This window comes from Brachyhypopomus gauderio, chromosome 1 (assembly GCF_052324685.1).
Source record: "Brachyhypopomus gauderio isolate BG-103 chromosome 1, BGAUD_0.2, whole genome shotgun sequence".
Taxonomy (NCBI): Eukaryota; Metazoa; Chordata; class Actinopteri; order Gymnotiformes; family Hypopomidae; genus Brachyhypopomus; species Brachyhypopomus gauderio.
This window is the reverse complement of record NC_135211.1, coordinates 23612875-23629858: the sequence shown is the minus strand read 5'-3', so window position 1 is coordinate 23629858 and position 16984 is coordinate 23612875. Positions and strand designations below refer to the sequence as shown.

Here is a 16984-nt window from a genome sequence, read left to right as displayed (position 1 = left end):
TTTGGTCTGTGTGTCTACTGTCTAGAATGCTGTTTTGAGTGCTAGAAAGGCACTGTGTAATGTATTAATTAGTCTGTGGAGGCTTGTGTGATTAAATCTTTTTGCTTTTACTGTTTCTGTTTTTACGATGAGTGCAGACTGAGGACCCCAGGATGAGGACAGAGTCAGCATTTCTTTTGCTTAGTCATTATTTTCCTTAAACTGCATTTCATTAGACACCTTGTGGCCGTTAATTAAATTACAAAGTCAAAAATGGAAGTGATAGACGAAGAAGAAAGACGAAGGAAAGAATTAACAATGGGCAGAAATCGGAGAGTCTCATCTTTGCTCATTACTGCCAAGCCATCACAATTAGAAGCAGAATACCACCTGTCTATTGGCTGTAGATAATTTGACTTTTGACACCCCCTCCCCCAACGCATCCAGAGAAAATTAAAGGCTTCTGTGTCCCTGCCTGTTCCCAACCCCCTCAGCCTCTCCGAGAATTACTGGTATGACTAATAAGACAGGGGGAAAGATAACAGGGAGGAGAGCAGAAATGCGGAAGAGCTTCAGAGACAGAGAGCAGGAGACAGGAGGAGGAACGGACTGTCTGCTAGACTGGGGGGTTGTTTTGAAGACAGGCTTGGCCCTATCGGTTAGAACTCTTTAAGGAGGAATGTTCTCTTGACATCGTGGTGATCATTTTAGCTGTGCCCAGCGGGAGAACAGCTGGTACTGCACAGATCGCAGAAGCAGAAGTCGGACCAGAGCCGTGTTAATAATAATAGGTTAAAGATGTCACACATATACAGTAAACTGTGTCTTTCCGAGTATAATTTGACCAGACGGGATTTTCTGCACACCTACCTAGTTCAGGTTCAGAATCAGGTTTTTTTTAAGATAACCGTTAAAATCGCTGCTCTCCATAATTTATAAATACACGACAGGCAACCCCGCCGTCGGCTTTAGCGCCGAGACACGTCTAGTGCTCTTTGCACCTCACACACCTTTAGTACATTCCATTGCGGGGATCATTTAATCCGCTCACAATGCCAGTAAATCTCCTTCTCGAAAATGGGAAACTCATGAAAGACTGACGTCATTTACGTCTTTAGATGTTCTGTTGAAGAAAGAAAGAAAGAAAGAAAGAAAGAAATGAAAAGAAAGAATCAAGCTTTCATGTAAAACAAAACTTTCTATTGGGTTTTACTGACTTGGGGATGGAGATGTTCTGTGACAAAAAATATTAAAGCAAAGATATTAAAGTCATTATCATCCTTCAACACATGTCCCGAGGGAACATTAGAAACAATTATGAAGATGTGTGACTATACTGTATGTTTCTTGTTTTTGAAAAAAAGGTTCATCAGGGAGGTTCACTGAGAATGCATCGAACCCCTGGAAGAAGCTTCTGGGGATGTGTTTGTTTCACAGTGCCAGCGGCTTCCTCATGCATCGTTATCGATGTCAACAAACGAACATTTTAATAAGACACAGATGTAAAAATGAGTGAACGAGTCTTTTAACATAAAACTGTAGTCGAGGGGTCTAGCCCTCCTAGATCAATATATAAGGATGATGTTTTTTTTTCCTGAGCTGTGGTGACTCGCTTGTCTGAGCTTGTTAAGTCCATGTGTGGTGAGTTCTGGAAGGACTTGAGCTGAATGCCTGACTGATGAGTCTCACAGCCTGAAGCTTTGTCTGTATGGTGGATGTCATCAAGACAGCACACAAGGTGTTCATGGCTGCCCACTCGAAACCACACACAAACACGCAGGCGTGCCACAAACACGCAGGCAAGCCACAAACACGCAGGCATGCCACAAATACGCACAACAGCACTATCGTTGACACATGCTCCTATAGTGTGGCTGTCTGCTCGGGAAAGACATTTTTTTAGGCCACAGAAAGCCCTTAAGCCGCTCACGTGAACTGCTAACCATGATGGCCACTTTGGGGGTGGGGGGATCTTTAAAAATGTCCTCTACGTTTCCACAAGAAGAAATAAATGTGAGTGTGTGGTGCCTGCCTGACAGTATTATCTGTGCAACACTTCCTGTTAAAATGGCCACTGGGTGTCAATGTTAGACTTTCCTGAATTAACTGGGTTTCTGGACTGGGGATGTGTTTATCACATCACAACTCCGTTACTGTTGCGGTGGCAAATTAACAAAATTTGTACTGCTTTTCATGTTGATTAAACTTAACCGTTCAGGGTCCCTTAGGCATGTGTTTTTAGAGACCCTTGAATTGAAACTATTTAGAACCTCCATGTTATGAATCAATGAAGTGCGTCTTACTTACATATCAGTGTTGCTCGGATTCACTGACCTACAGAAGACCGAAAAGCAAAATTCTAGGTCACCCTCTCATGGTGCCTTCAGCTGTCCGCATGTTATCGGCGTTACACTGCGACCTCTCGCCTCTCCGGGGAGCCCAAAATTAGCAGCACCTAGCATCGTTGATAAGATGGAGGCCTTAATGGCGTTGGCCGTGCTGGATCTGCCTCGCCGAGGGCCGTAACTGTAACCGTAACTGTAACCGTAACTGTAACCGTAACTGTGTGTTCCTGCTCTTCCTGGAACCTGCCGCTACCTGTTCTGCTTTAGTCTCGCTCCATGAAGGACGTCCGCCCCTCTTTCCTCCCTCTGTCCGCCTGCCCTGTGTCGCGCCGCGTCGTCTCAGACCATGCCAGAGCTTTACTTGAGCTATGTGGGTCCCAGAATGAGACGACCGGATCAAAGAATGAGATCAAACTTGGGCATGAAACGGAATTGTTGCAGGCTGCATACCACACGCTCAGCTTAAGTTTTAGTGAAAGAAGAATAGAAGTGGCCTCTTATTTGACCAGAACAGGCTAAATTATAAACAGGCATCAGGTGCCTTTTCATACCGTGTGGAAGAGCACAGCCGGATCCTTTTAGCCGTCTTGGTTTACAGATTAGCGGTAAATTAATGTTAATGGTCCGCAATGAAAACAAAGGCTGTTATTGTGGAATGTTTTAATTGGCCGGGACAGAGGGGGAGACAGCAGAGGCTCTGTGGAGGAGTTCAACCCTACAGGCAGGGCCTTGGCCAGACTGCAGTAAATAACTATTCCCTTTGTGGAATATCTGTGGAGGACAAGCTGTGTGTGTGTGTGTGTGTGTGTGTGTGTGTGTGTGTGTGTGTGTGTGTGTGTGTGTGTGTGTGCGTGTGTGCGTGTGTGCGTGTGTGGTTCATCTTGCTGTGTGGAGGATAACTGCACTGGAGGTGAAATCACAAGCATTCAATAGCACGGCCTGAAGAGAATACAGAGTGAATGGATCTGGGATGCATACCTGGCGTCTGAGGACGTTTCGAAGGAGGGAACCATCACACCGTCTGTACCTCCACTGTGAAGCCTGTCCAGTGATGCTGCTCCGTCACCAGCTTGGATGTGTGCGGGCACCTGTGTGTTTGGATAATCGGAGCAAATGCGTGTACATACACACACGTGTCATCTAGAAGAGTAGAAAGTAGCCTCTTCTTGGAGGCAGCCATGCAGAAACTGAGACAGCACAGACCCGTTATAATCAGGCCAGTGTGGACTCTTGGGTGGAGAATTCCACCTGACCTGATAACCAGCGCTCCATTTTCCCCTGACCACTCTTCTTCGCCCAGTCTAGTGTTGTACAGTTGCTAGCTGTGCTTGACCTGCTTGGTCCTCACACAGGCAGCCATGTCTTGATCGCCAGTTTCGGGCCCCTCGTTGCCCCTGCTAGCGTAACGCAGTGACAGGCATAAAGTGTGTGTGTGTGTGCAGCTGGCAGAGTTCCCCACCACCCCGTACGTTTGCCGTAGGAGCCCACGAGGTCTGTCTACACGTGGGCTGATCGTGTTAGACTCTTAGTCGATGATGAGATGGCAAGAGAAGAGAATGGATCCAGCCTGGGGCAGTAGTGCCACGTGCCTAAGGACTGTTTACATATGAGATTGTAGTGTCGATGTTTCAGAACCTGATCGTAGTCCTGGCATACAAACCTCATTTAAGAAAAGCAGGGCAAACATATTAATGTCCATGGCTCCATGGCTCAAGCTAGCGATATCTCTTACTTTTGATAAGGTAATTAACATTTTCTCTCATTTGCATTTGGGATTACCATTCTGAAACGATATAAACCATGTAACTATGTATTTATTGTTTGTATGATATTACCAAAATGATGATGGTTAAGAACTGCAGTTTCTCAGGGCATGTTAGGGTGGACATTCAGCCACTGGGGTCTGGGTTCCTCCATCCAGCTGTACGCCTTATCTTGTTTGTTTCTGAACACGCAAACAATATAATTTCTCACTATGAAAACAGCGCTTGGTAACCCCGGAGTGTAAGATATAGAGTGATCTTCTCAAGTCCCTGGAATGTGCAGCAGAAGAGAAATGGCCATTTTGATAATGAATCCTTCTACAGAAATCCAGGCTGCGGGAGGTTCCGGACTGTTCCGCCGTCCTTCCTGTGCTGAAGCTGGAATATCTGAGGGAGGTCACTCAGGGTGCCTGTGAGATAGCGCCGAGTGTTTGAGACCGGGTTTATCATTGTGGAATTCGCAGGGAGGTGGACACGGCGGAAGGTGTGCGGAAACATACCCGTCTCTGTGCCACCCTGGCGGGTGTTCTGGGCGCCGGTTTGGTCTGGTGGTGTGGAGCAGAGGCGCATGAATGATGAGGTTTAACCAGGGAGAAACAGCAGAAACTGCAGAGGACTGGTTGAAGGTGGCTGAGAGCTGGCCGTGCATCTGTGGATGGTTTACAGTGTGCCTAGACTCAACAGGCAGTTACAGGTGGGCTGACAGACTACAGAGGACTGTGTGTGGGCTGCCTGTATTTTTATGGCTTGAGCAAAAAGATACACACTGGTAGCAAAAATTCGTCATGTAAAGGCTGAGCTGTGATTGTAGATCTCATGAAGGGAGACAAGCTAAGTTATGGGTAGGTGCTGTAGACCAGACCTGCTCATTGGACAGTGGACACACACACACACACACACACACACACATGCACACACACAAACATATTTCACTGCTGCTCCTGTTGAACAAACTTGAAGCAGGCCCTTTCATCAGAGCAGTGACTTTAGACGGAGGGTCGTGATGAGTCTGGTTTGCAGTTTGGAGTCTGGTGCATCTGATTGGCCGAGCTGACTTTAGCTGTGTGGTCCCTGATCCAGTGTGAGCCCCGGGTCGCACGCCTCACCATCACTTCTGCGCTGTCATTTCTGATCAAGCTCCTGCTGCTCTGCGAGTCAGAAGAGGAAACGGTTCGTTTCTGGCCAGAGCACAAGCATGGAAGCAATTAACGGGCAATGAAGAAAGACTCCAAAACAAAGAGCATACTTTTAGTCCTTAAACATTACAGCGTGATAACAACTCCTGGACGTTAAAGGTTTGGAATCACAAATGTTTGCTCTCTTAATACCGGCATATAAAATGCTGGAGACGATATTTGACACAACACCACACGATTAAAATCTGAGCCGTAGTAATACACACGTAGTAATGTTATTGTGATGGTTGTTTGTGCCGAGCTGGAGAACTTGCTCTTCCTGCTTCTAGTCGTAACAGAATTGCGACACTTGGCGGTGTTATGTAATCTTCTACGGCTCCGAAGCCCTGCCTCTGCTCCTTCCTTCAGGTGGCTTCCTTGATGCCGAGGGACCCTGGGGTAATAACGGCCTCACCCCACAGCAGCCCAGCGTGTGGCTGGCCGGGGGCCACTGAAGGGGTTAAGCACGCGGGGCCCGCCCCGGTAGGAGTTAATGATTAGAGAGCAGAGGAGGACAGGCAGCAGGCTGGGGCCACGCTGGGGTGTGTTAGTGTGTGTGAGTGTGCTAGGGAGGGGTGGGGGAGGAGGGGAGGGGAGGGGGTTGTTGGGGGGGGGGGGTTGAAGGGGGTGGGGTTATGTGTATGTAGTGTGTGTGCATGTGGGGGAGTGAAGGGGCGGAGTTATGTGTGTGGTGTGTGTGTATGGGGGGGGGGGGGGTGTTGCTTCTTGCAGCAAAGGCAGAGAGCAGGAGCTGCCGTGGTTAAACCCAGCTGGCGTCTCCGCTGGGAATGTAATCCATATGTGCACGGCAGTTCAACTGCAGGAGAAAGGAAAGGCACTACTGCGCAAAGAAGCCAACGCTTCAACTTTTCTTGTTTAAATTCCACTCATACCAGCCCTTGGATCCTAGCACACTTCCCACAGTCACCGCGAGAGAGGTAGAGAGAGGAGAGAGAGAGAGGTAGAGAGAGGAGAGAGAGAGAGAGCAGGGTAGAAAGAGAAAGGTGGAGAAGGTGAGCGTTAGCGATAGATCCCCTCAGCCCAGAGCCGTGCGGGAGAGAAGGAGAAATGATGGAAGCAGAGGAGTCAGTGGAAGGAGACGAGGGAGTCGTGAGGTAGGTACACGCCAGGCAGCGCCTCTCCCTCTGACCGTCTCTCTCCGCCTGTCCGCCTCCGTGTCTGACTCGTGTAAATGTTTCTCTTTGTTGCTGGGTTTGGTAGTGGCACGTTAACTTCACGCTCGGGTGTTTGGACTGCGTCTGGAGGAGAGGCGAGAGCAGACCATGTGGTGTGTGTGTGTGTGTGTGTGTGTGTGTGTGTGTGTGTGGAGTGTGTGTGAATATCTTGTGTATGTGTGTGAAAAGAGACAGACAGAGGGCGTGGGGCTCATGTATCGTTCAGCACTCTTTGCACAAGAGAACAAAAACGTATCTGAATTTGCAGAGTGGTGTTATTGTTATACTCTGTTGTTATTGTCTTTATTTCAGTTTATGTGCAGTTTCCTTTTTTATCTCCTGTCATTTAATCCTAGAAGGACCCCACTGTCGGGCATCTTATGACATTAATGGGTAACTGACTGCTTGTGGATTTGGCTGAAAGCTTGTGGCTTGCTTAGTTTGCAGTTCCTATCTCAGTATTGCTATAGACCTCATATTGTTTGGTGCCTTATCAGTAACAGGTGGGAGTGGAGGGAAATGAATCTGCTGTTTTTCATGGATAAACCCTCTAGATCCCCAGCTAGGTAAATGATTAGAGACTTAAATGACCTGCCCAGACCTCCTAGTGACCTCTTTCGGTTTAAAATGTAATTTTGGGTTGAGCTTCTAACAGATGTGAAGGGGGGTTGTGATGTCAACGCCTTGCCTTGGAGGTGAGCATGCAGAGTGAGACTGTTGGCTCAGTTGGAGGGGGTGGTCTTGGGTTCAGACATGAAGGAGACCGGCCCACCCCTGGCCCCGCCCCCAGCCTTGGCCCCGCCTTTGCTACCTCTCAGCTCTCCCGGGGCAGCCTGGAGGAATTTGGCTCATTTAAACACAGTTCGACTGTAATAATGATGAAGCCCCGCCCCAAAAAGCTGACAGACATGCACAAAGAACGATGTGTGGTGAAGAGCGGCAACGAGACAAACGCCGGGGGAAACCGTCGCCTTGGAAAGTCGGATTTGTTTGTTCCAAGCTCTCGGAGGCCTGCTGAAGTTGAGACGCCACGGCGACCTCTGGACTGGTCCTGATGCTCAGATTGCTACATTCTAGAGCCCACAGACACACCTGTTGACATACCTCACCTGACCTTTCGCAACAACAGCTGAGCAGATATTGACAATGGCGAGTCTCTTCGCACCTAGATAAGGCCGTCCTGACATGTTTTTGTGGAGACTTGGTGAAAGGCTGTCTCAGTGTGTAATGACAGCCCGGCTGTGTGTGAAGAAGCGCTGCTTCCGTGAAGGCGCTTGGCATCGATCTGAAGTAAGCGTTCTGCTGTCAGCACGGGGCGTTCCACGAGCTGGCATCATGCCACCCGGTTTGCCTCGCCCTCTCCTGCGAGGCCAGGCGTACGAGACAAGTGGAGAAGAGGGCCTTTGGTGCCCGCTGCACAGGAACATTGTTCCTGGAACCGCTTTCTTAACATCCGAGAGCATGTAGTGCTGCCAGACAGGAGTCATCCATCACAGAGCGGCAGATTAAGAATTGCGAAAAAGAGTAGCCATCTAAAATAAAAGCCCCAGGTGCTCATGAATGGTTCAGAAGACTGTTAATCCAGTCATCCTTTTTTTCTATTATGGAAGGGACCTTTTACCATATCAGAGCTTAGGTTACCAGCTTTATTTAGTTACCTGGCTTTTCATGCCCTTCTTTCGCAAAAATCAAGCAAATTCATTTCAACTTTGATGCGGTCGTTGGCATCACAGCAGTACACAGAACCTACCTGGCTTGTTGATTATGTACAGGAGGAAAACCCCCCTGTGGCTGAACCGAAAGCCCACCAACATGACTGGATGTCATTTGGTTTCTGAAGAGCGACACCCTGCACCGGTGCACCAGCCCAAGAAGTCGTGCAGCCTCTGTTGTGGCCTAGATTCCCCAAGCAGATGGGCAGAAAGGAGAGTGGAGGACACAGCCGTGGTCCACGGCCAAGGGGAGTTTGATTGGCCACTTAAAGTGTTAGGTGTTAAAGTGTTAAAGTGCTCCATGTAAACTGATTTATTTCAGTTTTATTTTGGAATTTACAAACAGTACGGTGTCAGTATAGCTTTGTTATGTTGTAAGTTAATGCTTAAATAAGCATATTTCATATTCATTATCGAAATATATGGATGGCTTCAGAAGACTGAGATTTCAAAGATCACTGCTCTTTTAATCTTTGGTCACTGTGGGGAGGCTGTGTGTGTGTGTGTGTGTGTGTGTGTGTGTGTGTGTGTGTGTGTGTGTGTGTGTGTGTGTGTGTGTTTGGATTGTGAGCCACTCTTCCTCTCTCATTAGTTCTCTAAACTGATTTTCTTGTTTCTCCAAAATGAATTTTTAATTATGTTTTAATGAAATTTGATTTTCCACAATCGCGGGCCTGAGTGTGATTGCATGTGTGCTCTAGAGTTGTAGAGCTCTGTTGTGTGTACCCTCTAGAGTTGTAGAGCTCTGTTGTGTGTTCCCTCTAGAGTTGTAGAGCTCTGTTGAGTGTTCCCTCTAGAGTTTGGGTGCTTTGTGTTATTCTTAAGACTATCTGGAAACATTTATCCAGAAGCCAGGCTGTGCATTGGCCTCTCTCCCCTCAGTCATGATAGATGTGTGCGCATAAATCGAGACCCAGACCAATTACACTGCTCTGCCTAGGCAGGTCTGGAGGGGCCTTTACATGTGTTATCACTGTACCCCAGCTTTGTAACGCAACACATAAAGCGTTGTTATTCTCATCACTCTTGCAGCAGCACTGCCATTTTATTGGATCATTAGATATGCTAGACGCACAAACTTCACAGTGCTGCATAATTATTCAAATCATTTTCACCTTTTAAGGGCACATTTGTGGATGCAGTGAACAATATCCACCCACATGGGAGAGCTTTATATCCTTCCTACAGCAGGTTCTTTACTTTCAAAATAGGTAGGTGTATGAAAGGTTCCCGAGCTGCACTGTGGTTAAAGAACTTACAGCAGCCATGCTGAATTGTGGCTGCGTGAAAGGAAAATACTGTGGTGCATATGAGCTATGAATTATATCTGTGTATAGTTCATATATGGTACATGTAATCTGTTCTGTAAATGCTGCTCTGTTCAGTTTCAAGTGCACTGCCAAGTCTACAATGTACCAGAGTCTCCAGAGGAACAGAGGGGTCACCCAGGGTTCACTGAGGGGTGCGGGAATAAACACGTATAGTGATGTTTTCTGTCTTGTTTGCAACAGTCTTTGCTGCTCTTGGAACTGATCCTGACCCGTGTCACGTCTGTGATGCATCTGTGACTCTCACCATCCAGTAAACACACCACCAAACGTAAAAAAAAAAACGAAAACATGTAATACTATCTAACACTGTACACAGAGAATGAATTACAACAACAAAGATGAACTCAGATCATCAGTGGATTAAGGAACATTGAGATGAGGGAGCTGTTGAGTTTTGTTTTGAGATAAGAAAGCACGAACACTGATTTAGTGGTAACGTAATTAGGGGATTAGAATCCTTCAGTTTGGTGTGCTGCTTCAACATGTTTTTGTCTAGCTGAAGAGGAGTTGGTCCGGAAGGGAGAGATTCCAGGTTTAATCTCCACGTTTGCTATGATGCGTGTTGTCAGCCCTGGCGTCCCGGTTCTGACCCATCTCTTGTTGATTATAGGGATTTAACGGCATGCCGTGCATGTTGGGAAGCAGGTCTCTGTTGACTATACCCACACCTTTTGCGTCCGTCCACCTTTATGTCTTGGCTATACCATCACCCATCGAGGCAGATGTTGCTCAAGAATACGGGACCTGCAGAACAGCCCTGGGACACCATGGAGAGGCAAACAGAGAATGTTAGCAGCTGGCCAGAACAAACAGCTGAGCTTCATATACCTGAGACTGTTTTCTTGCCTTCCTTTATTAGGTGTGTGTGTGTGTGTGTGTGTGTGTGTGTGTGTATTTGTGTGTATATTTGTGTGTGTGTGTGTGTGTGGGGGGGGGGGGGGTGGTACATGTGGGTACATGTGTTTTGAAAAGAGCAGAAGCTTTTTCTTTTTGGCATCTCCGTCATGTGTTTTCGTCGTGTATTGCCATTGGCAAGAAAGGTTCACCAAAAGCGTGGTGTAACGTTTAATGTGTGGTGGTAATGGACACAGCACGGGACGCTGAGGACATGACACATTATCATAATTTCACGAGGAGGTCCCGTCTAAATGTCTTTGTCTCCACAAAACTCTTAAAGAGAGATGTGATGGATTCCAGATTTTACTGTCAGTTGAGAACGATCTGGATTTGTTTTTTCTGTGAATTCACATTCATGGGTTTTTTACTCTTTTCTCACTATTTCCACTTAATCAAATCTGAATCTTTATCCCTTCAAACACTCATTCAGCTGTTGAGCCCAACTGTTCTCTGGAATGGAAGAGTCGTGGCAATGGATCTCAAACCACCATTCTGCACATAAATGGCAGACTCATGTCAGTGATGGGGGAGCTGGTTACTGGTTCTGTTCCAAACATCAACAGGCAAAACTCTCAAAGACACCCTTGAGGAAATATACCATTATTTATGCTTCTTAACAAGCCAGACTTCAGCAGCTATTGAAATCTCTATAGTATTTCAATGTTTCAGACTTTGTGTAGATTTATAGCTATAGATCTGGCATTCCAACTTTGCCGAGAAATGTCTGAGGGTTGCGGAGATAGAATGCGTACTTGAAGTCCCAGGTCGAGCATGTCAGCAGCTGTGTATGTCATCAGGTGATGTAAGGCTGAGCGTGCTCATGGCTGGTGTTGGTGTGGGGTTAGTCTTATCAGGTGATGTAAGGTTGAGCGTGTTCATAGATGGTGTTGGTGTGGGGTTAGTCTTATCAGGTGATGTAAGGCTGAGCGTGTTCATGGCTGGCGTTGGTGTGGGGTTAGTCTTATCAGGTGATGTAAGGCTGAGCGTGTTCATGGCTGGCGTTGGTGTGGGGTTAGTCTTATCAGGTGATGTAAGGCTGAGCGTGTTCATGGCTGGCGTTGGTGTGGGGTTAGTCTTATCAGGTGATGTAAGGCTGAGCGTGTTCATGGCTGGCGTTGGTGTGGGGTTAGTCTTATCAGGTGATGTAAGGCTGAGCGTGTTCATGGTTGGCGTTGGTGTGGGGTTAGTCTTATCAGCTGATGTAAGGTTGAGCGTGTTCATGGCTGGCGTTGGTGTGGGGTTAGTCTTATCAGCTGATGTAAGGTTGAGCGTGTTCATGGCTGGCGTTGATGTGGGGTTAGTTTTATCAGGTGATGTAAGGCTGAGCGTGTTCATGGCTGGCGTTGGTGTGGAGTTAGTCTTATCAGGTGATGTAAGGCTGAGCGTGTTCATGGTTGGCGTTGGTGTGGGGTTAGTCTTATCAGCTGATGTAAGGTTGAGCGTGTTCATGGCTGGCGTTGGTGTGGGGTTAGTCTTATCAGCTGATGTAAGGTTGAGCGTGTTCATAGTTGGCGTTGGTGTGGGGTTAGTCTTATCAGCTGATGTAAGGTTGAGCGTGTTCATAGTTGGTGTTGGTGTGGGGTTAGTCTTATCAGCTGATGTAAGGTTGAGCGTGTTCATAGTTGGTGTTGGTGTGGGGTTAGTCTTATCAGCTGATGTAAGGTTGAGCGTGTTCATAGTTGGTGTTGGTGTGGGGTTAGTCTTATCAGGTGATGTAAGGTTGAGCGTGCTCATAGTTGGTGTTGGTGTGGGGTTAGTCTTATCAGGTGATGTAAGGCTGAGCGTGTTCATGGCTGGTGTTGGTGTGGGGTTAGTCTTATCAGCTGATGTAAGGTTGAGCGTGTTCATGGCTGGCGTTGGTGTGGGGTTAGTCTTATCAGGTGATGTAAGGCTGAGCGTGTTCATGGCTGGCGTTGGTGGGGGGTTAGTCTTATCAGCTGATGTAAGGTTGAGCGTGTTCATAGTTGGCGTTGGTGTGGGGTTAGTCTTATCAGCTGATATAAGGTTGAGCGTGTTCATAGTTGGTGTTGGTGTGGGGTTAGTCTTATCAGGTGATGTAAGGTTGAGCGTGTTCATAGTTGGTGTTGGTGTGGGGTTAGTCTTATCAGGTGATGTAAGGCTGAGCGTGTTCATGGCTGGCGTTGGTGTGGGGTTAGTCTTATCAGGTGATGTAAGGTTGAGCGTGTTCATGGCTGGCGTTGGTGTGGGGTTAGTCTTATCAGGTGATGTAAGGTTGAGCGTGTTCATAGCTGGCGTTGGTGTGGGGTTAGTCTTATCAGGTGATGTAAGGCTGAGCGTGTTCATGGCTGGCGTTGGTGTGGGGTTAGTCTTATCAGGTGATGTAAGGCTGAGCGTGTTCATGGCTGGCGTTGGTGTGGGGTTAGTCTTATCAGGTGATGTAAGGCTGAGCGTGTTCATGGCTGGCGTTGGTGTGGGGTTAGTCTTATCAGGTGATGTAAGGCTGAGCGTGTTCATAGTTGGTGTTGGTGTGGGGTTAGTCTTATCAGGTGATGTAAGGCTGAGCGTGTTCATGGCTGGCGTTGGTGTGGGGTTAGTCTTATCAGGTGATGTAAGGTTGAGCGTGTTCATAGCTGGCGTTGGTGTGGGGTTAGTCTTATCAGGTGATGTAAGGCTGAGCGTGTTCATAGCTGGCGTTGGTGTGGGGTTAGTCTTATCAGGTGATGTAAGGCTGAGCGTGTTCATGGCTGGCGTTGGTGTGGGGTTAGTCTTATCAGGTGATGTAAGGCTGAGCGTGTTCATAGTTGGTGTTGGTGTGGGGTTAGTCTTATCAGGTGATGTAAGGTTGAGCGTGTTCATAGTTGGTGTTGGTGTGGGGTTAGTCTTATCAGGTGATGTAAGGTTGAGCGTGTTCATAGCTGGCGTTGGTGTGGGGTTAGTCTTATCAGCTGATGTAAGGTTGAGCGTGTTCATAGTTGGTGTTGGTGTGGGGTTAGTCTTATCAGGTGATGTAAGGTTGAGCGTGTTCATAGCTGGCGTTGGTGTGGGGTTAGTCTTATCAGGTGATGTAAGGTTGAGCGTGTTCATAGCTGGCGTTGGTGTGGGGTTAGTCTTATCAGGTGATGTAAGGTTGAGCGTGTTCATAGTTGGTGTTGGTGTGGGGTTAGTCTTATCAGCTGATGTAAGGTTGAGCGTGTTCATAGTTGGCGTTGGTGTGGGGTTAGTCTTATCAGGTGATGTAAGGCTGAGCGTGTTCATAGTTGGTGTTGGTGTGGGGTTAGTCTTATCAGCTGATGTAAGGTTGAGCGTGTTCATAGTTGGCGTTGGTGTGGGGTTAGTCTTATCAGGTGATGTAAGGTTGAGCGTGTTCATGGCTGGCGTTGGTGTGGGGTTAGTCTTATCAGGTGATGTAAGGCTGAGCGTGTTCATAGCTGGCGTTGGTGTGGGGTTAGTCTTATCAGCTGATGTAAGGTTGAGCGTGTTCATAGTTGGTGTTGGTGTGGGGTTAGTCTTATCAGCTGATGTAAGGTTGAGCGTGTTCATAGCTGGCGTTGGTGTGGGGTTAGTCTTATCAGCGGTGATCTGCTCAGACCGTAGCACCTGCACTTCTGTCAGCACACCTCCATCTCTGTCTTTTACTAGGAACTATGGCCACTAAAGGCCTGTTGTGTTCATTTTGACAACTGCAACTGTAATTGCATTCATACGTGACATGTGGCACGGGGAGGATGGGTGTGTGTGCGTGAGTGCATGCTTGCGTGTGTGTACATATGTGTGTGTGTGTGTGTGTGTCTGTGTGCATATTGTTTGATGCTCTTTGATCTTCTTTCTTCCTGCTGATTGCTCTAGTGTACGTGTTACACTCGGTTAGCATGACCAATGCCACGATATGACAGCACGGTGTGAGTGGGAGATTTTCGAGATGTCTGTAATTGTTTTGTGTTTTGAAGTGTAAGTCAGAACAGTACTTGTCTTAGATTAAGTCTTAGATTCCTGCCAGTGTATAGTGAAAATGTGGACAAATCGTTCTGTTTCTAAGGAACACATGACTATTGCACTCACTGTGCTTTACAGCTGCAGAACATCAGCGTCAAGTCCATCTTTAAAGACATTTTCATTAGCTAGAAGGAGAGAGAGAGAGAGAGGGAGGTCAGAGAGAGAGAGAGAGAGAGAGAAACAGATTGGGTGGGGGAGAGAGGGCAGTGGACCAGACACTGGACATACAGTCCACTGTATGATGTCATCAGGGTGTTTCTGACAGATTTACTCTTCCAGACAGACGGGGAAGTAATATGGCTGTCTCTGTCTCTGTCTCTGTCTCTGAAGACTGATGCTCCTCTGAAGTGCGGGAGATGAAACCACACAAACGTTTTATAGAGTCATCTCCTAATACCACACATTTACTTTTCACAACATGGAGAGTAAACGGCTGACATATGCTGAACAACCAGTTCATAATAGCCTAAATAAAGTTGAGTAATCATCTTTCAGCCACTAAGCCTGGTTTTATGACTTACATGATCTCACGTGCTATTATGGGATGTCCAGACCATGCACTTAACAGAAACACTTACATTGTGACAAGCCTGAGTGAGCATTAAAACAGGATATTAGATGTCCGACATAATGCTATGGTGATACTGGGTGTGCCGCATGTTATCCAGTGGAGGAGGAGGAGGAGGAAGATGAGGAAGGGTCTTTGTCTGGCTTAGTCCTTTGAGAGGAGCTAGGGAGCAAGGGGACGAGGGGAAGATTGTCAGTTCAACTGTGCAGCTCTCTCGGGGCAGTCAAGAAATAACATATCCTTGCTTGCTTAGACTGTAGATTACACATTGAGTGTTGTGCACATGAGGGTTTCCAGAGAGTTTAAACACCTTGTGGTCACAGACGCTCAGAGCTGTTGGCCATAGTTTACTGCCTCCCTACTGCCAGGAGTGTTACGATGTGGATCTCGGGCATTTGACATAGGTTTGGTTTGGAACAGCCTGCCTTACATACCTTATAATACATACATACCAAGATAGAGATCCAGTTTGTGGTCAGGTCTGTGAGTCACAGTGTGTGGTCAGGACTGTGAGTCACAGTGTGTGGTCATGTCTGTTAGTCACAGGACTCTAGCACTGGTCTTCACTGGTGACCAAATGTCAATAAGATTTTTTAAAGCTCATTAATATTCAGTACCTCATGGTCCTCTAAAACTGGAGAACTGTGTGCAAAAGGGCGGTGATTTCTCCATCCAGGATGGACACACACACACACATGCAGTAAGGCAGTGTGAACGGGATGTTTCGGCCCACGTAATTGTCACAAAGCTTGGTGTCCAAACCCAAGTGGCTCTTCACTACACCCAGCCCTGCGCACACCCGCCCCTGCCCACAGCGAGCTTTCATGTGGCTGTGCATATGCGTGCGTGGGTGTGCGTTTGCGTGCTCATGTTGTGAATATGAGGCCGACCACAGGAACGCCATATTTGAATGTATTCTCCTCCTCTGTGCTCATTAAAAGGGCGTGTACAGAGTTAATACGTACACTACAGGAAGAGCGGACCGCACCTGCACCGCTCGTCATCCACCTGCATGCGCTGTCTGCTGATTGATTTGTTTTTTAATTTACTATTGTTTTGGTCTTGCTCCTGGTTTATTTTCATTCTTTTGTTTTGGCTGTAAGGCGTGGCCACAGGAATGGTGGCTATTTCACATTCTGGACACAGACGACTACGGGGCCAGTTTTCGAATGGAGGCTGTGGCTGGCAGTAGCATGGGGAGACTGTGTTTGATAGGACCTCTTCAGGCATGTCAGACTAATCACCGCGTCACCGTGGAGGCTAATTGTTCATGTGCCCCCCCACCCTCACTCTTCCACCGTGTCCTCCAGCAGAGGATGTGGTTGCTGTGATGTGTGTGTGTGTGTGTGTGTGTGTGTGTGTGTGTGTGTGTGTGTGTGTGTGTGTTGGGGACGGGGCTTGTGGCTACATCATCTCTCAATGACCTGAGAGCCAATGTTTTGTATACACATTGACTGTATATACAAGTCTATATGGATACCAGACAATGGAAAGCAAACATGCATGTACACACACACAGACACACATACACAAAGGCAGTAGCTCCAGTATCAACACAGCCAAAATCCAACACAGAAATGGGGGAACTTGGGGAAATGCTGACCTTTAATACATACACTTATGTAATATTTAATATGTACCAAATCAGTACAAGATAAAAACGTGCAGTTTGTTAGGTGGGCAGAAGCAAATCAGAACCTATTTTGATTTATATGCAGTCATGCTTCATGGCTGATGTGCAGGAAAAGAACATGACCAGAACATAAGAATCAAGCGTCTCCTGTGTTGTTGAAAACTTCCCCACGTGTGTTTCTCTGCACATAAGGACTAGTCTGATGTGATCCTCTGTGATCTGAATGGGCTGTTTCAGTCAGAGAGTTAATTGGATTCATTTTGAGTTCTCACACACACTAACAACAGCTCGGCCCTCTGACCGACCTTCCTCGTTTCATTAGGCCCTGTGCTCACCACAATACTACACAGAACCCATGTCTGAAGGCCAGACAAAGGACTTCATAGGGAAGCAAATGGGTGGCCTACGCATCGCATCTCAGCGTAGTTTATCTTAGCTAAATAGCTCGCAGT

General features: G+C 47.3%; 1 protein-coding gene across 1 annotated transcript in view; it reads left to right on the top strand.

Moving 5' to 3' along the window:
- The first annotated feature begins 5983 nt into the window (after positions 1-5983).
- plekha6 (pleckstrin homology domain containing, family A member 6) overlaps positions 5984-16984 on the top strand; it is a 56437-nt gene continuing 45436 nt past the window's right edge. Inside the window, 1 exon segment of the mRNA XM_077003956.1 lies at positions 5984-6377. Within this exon segment, the coding sequence (XP_076860071.1) occupies positions 6331-6377 (47 nt within the window). The 5' untranslated portion in view covers positions 5984-6330.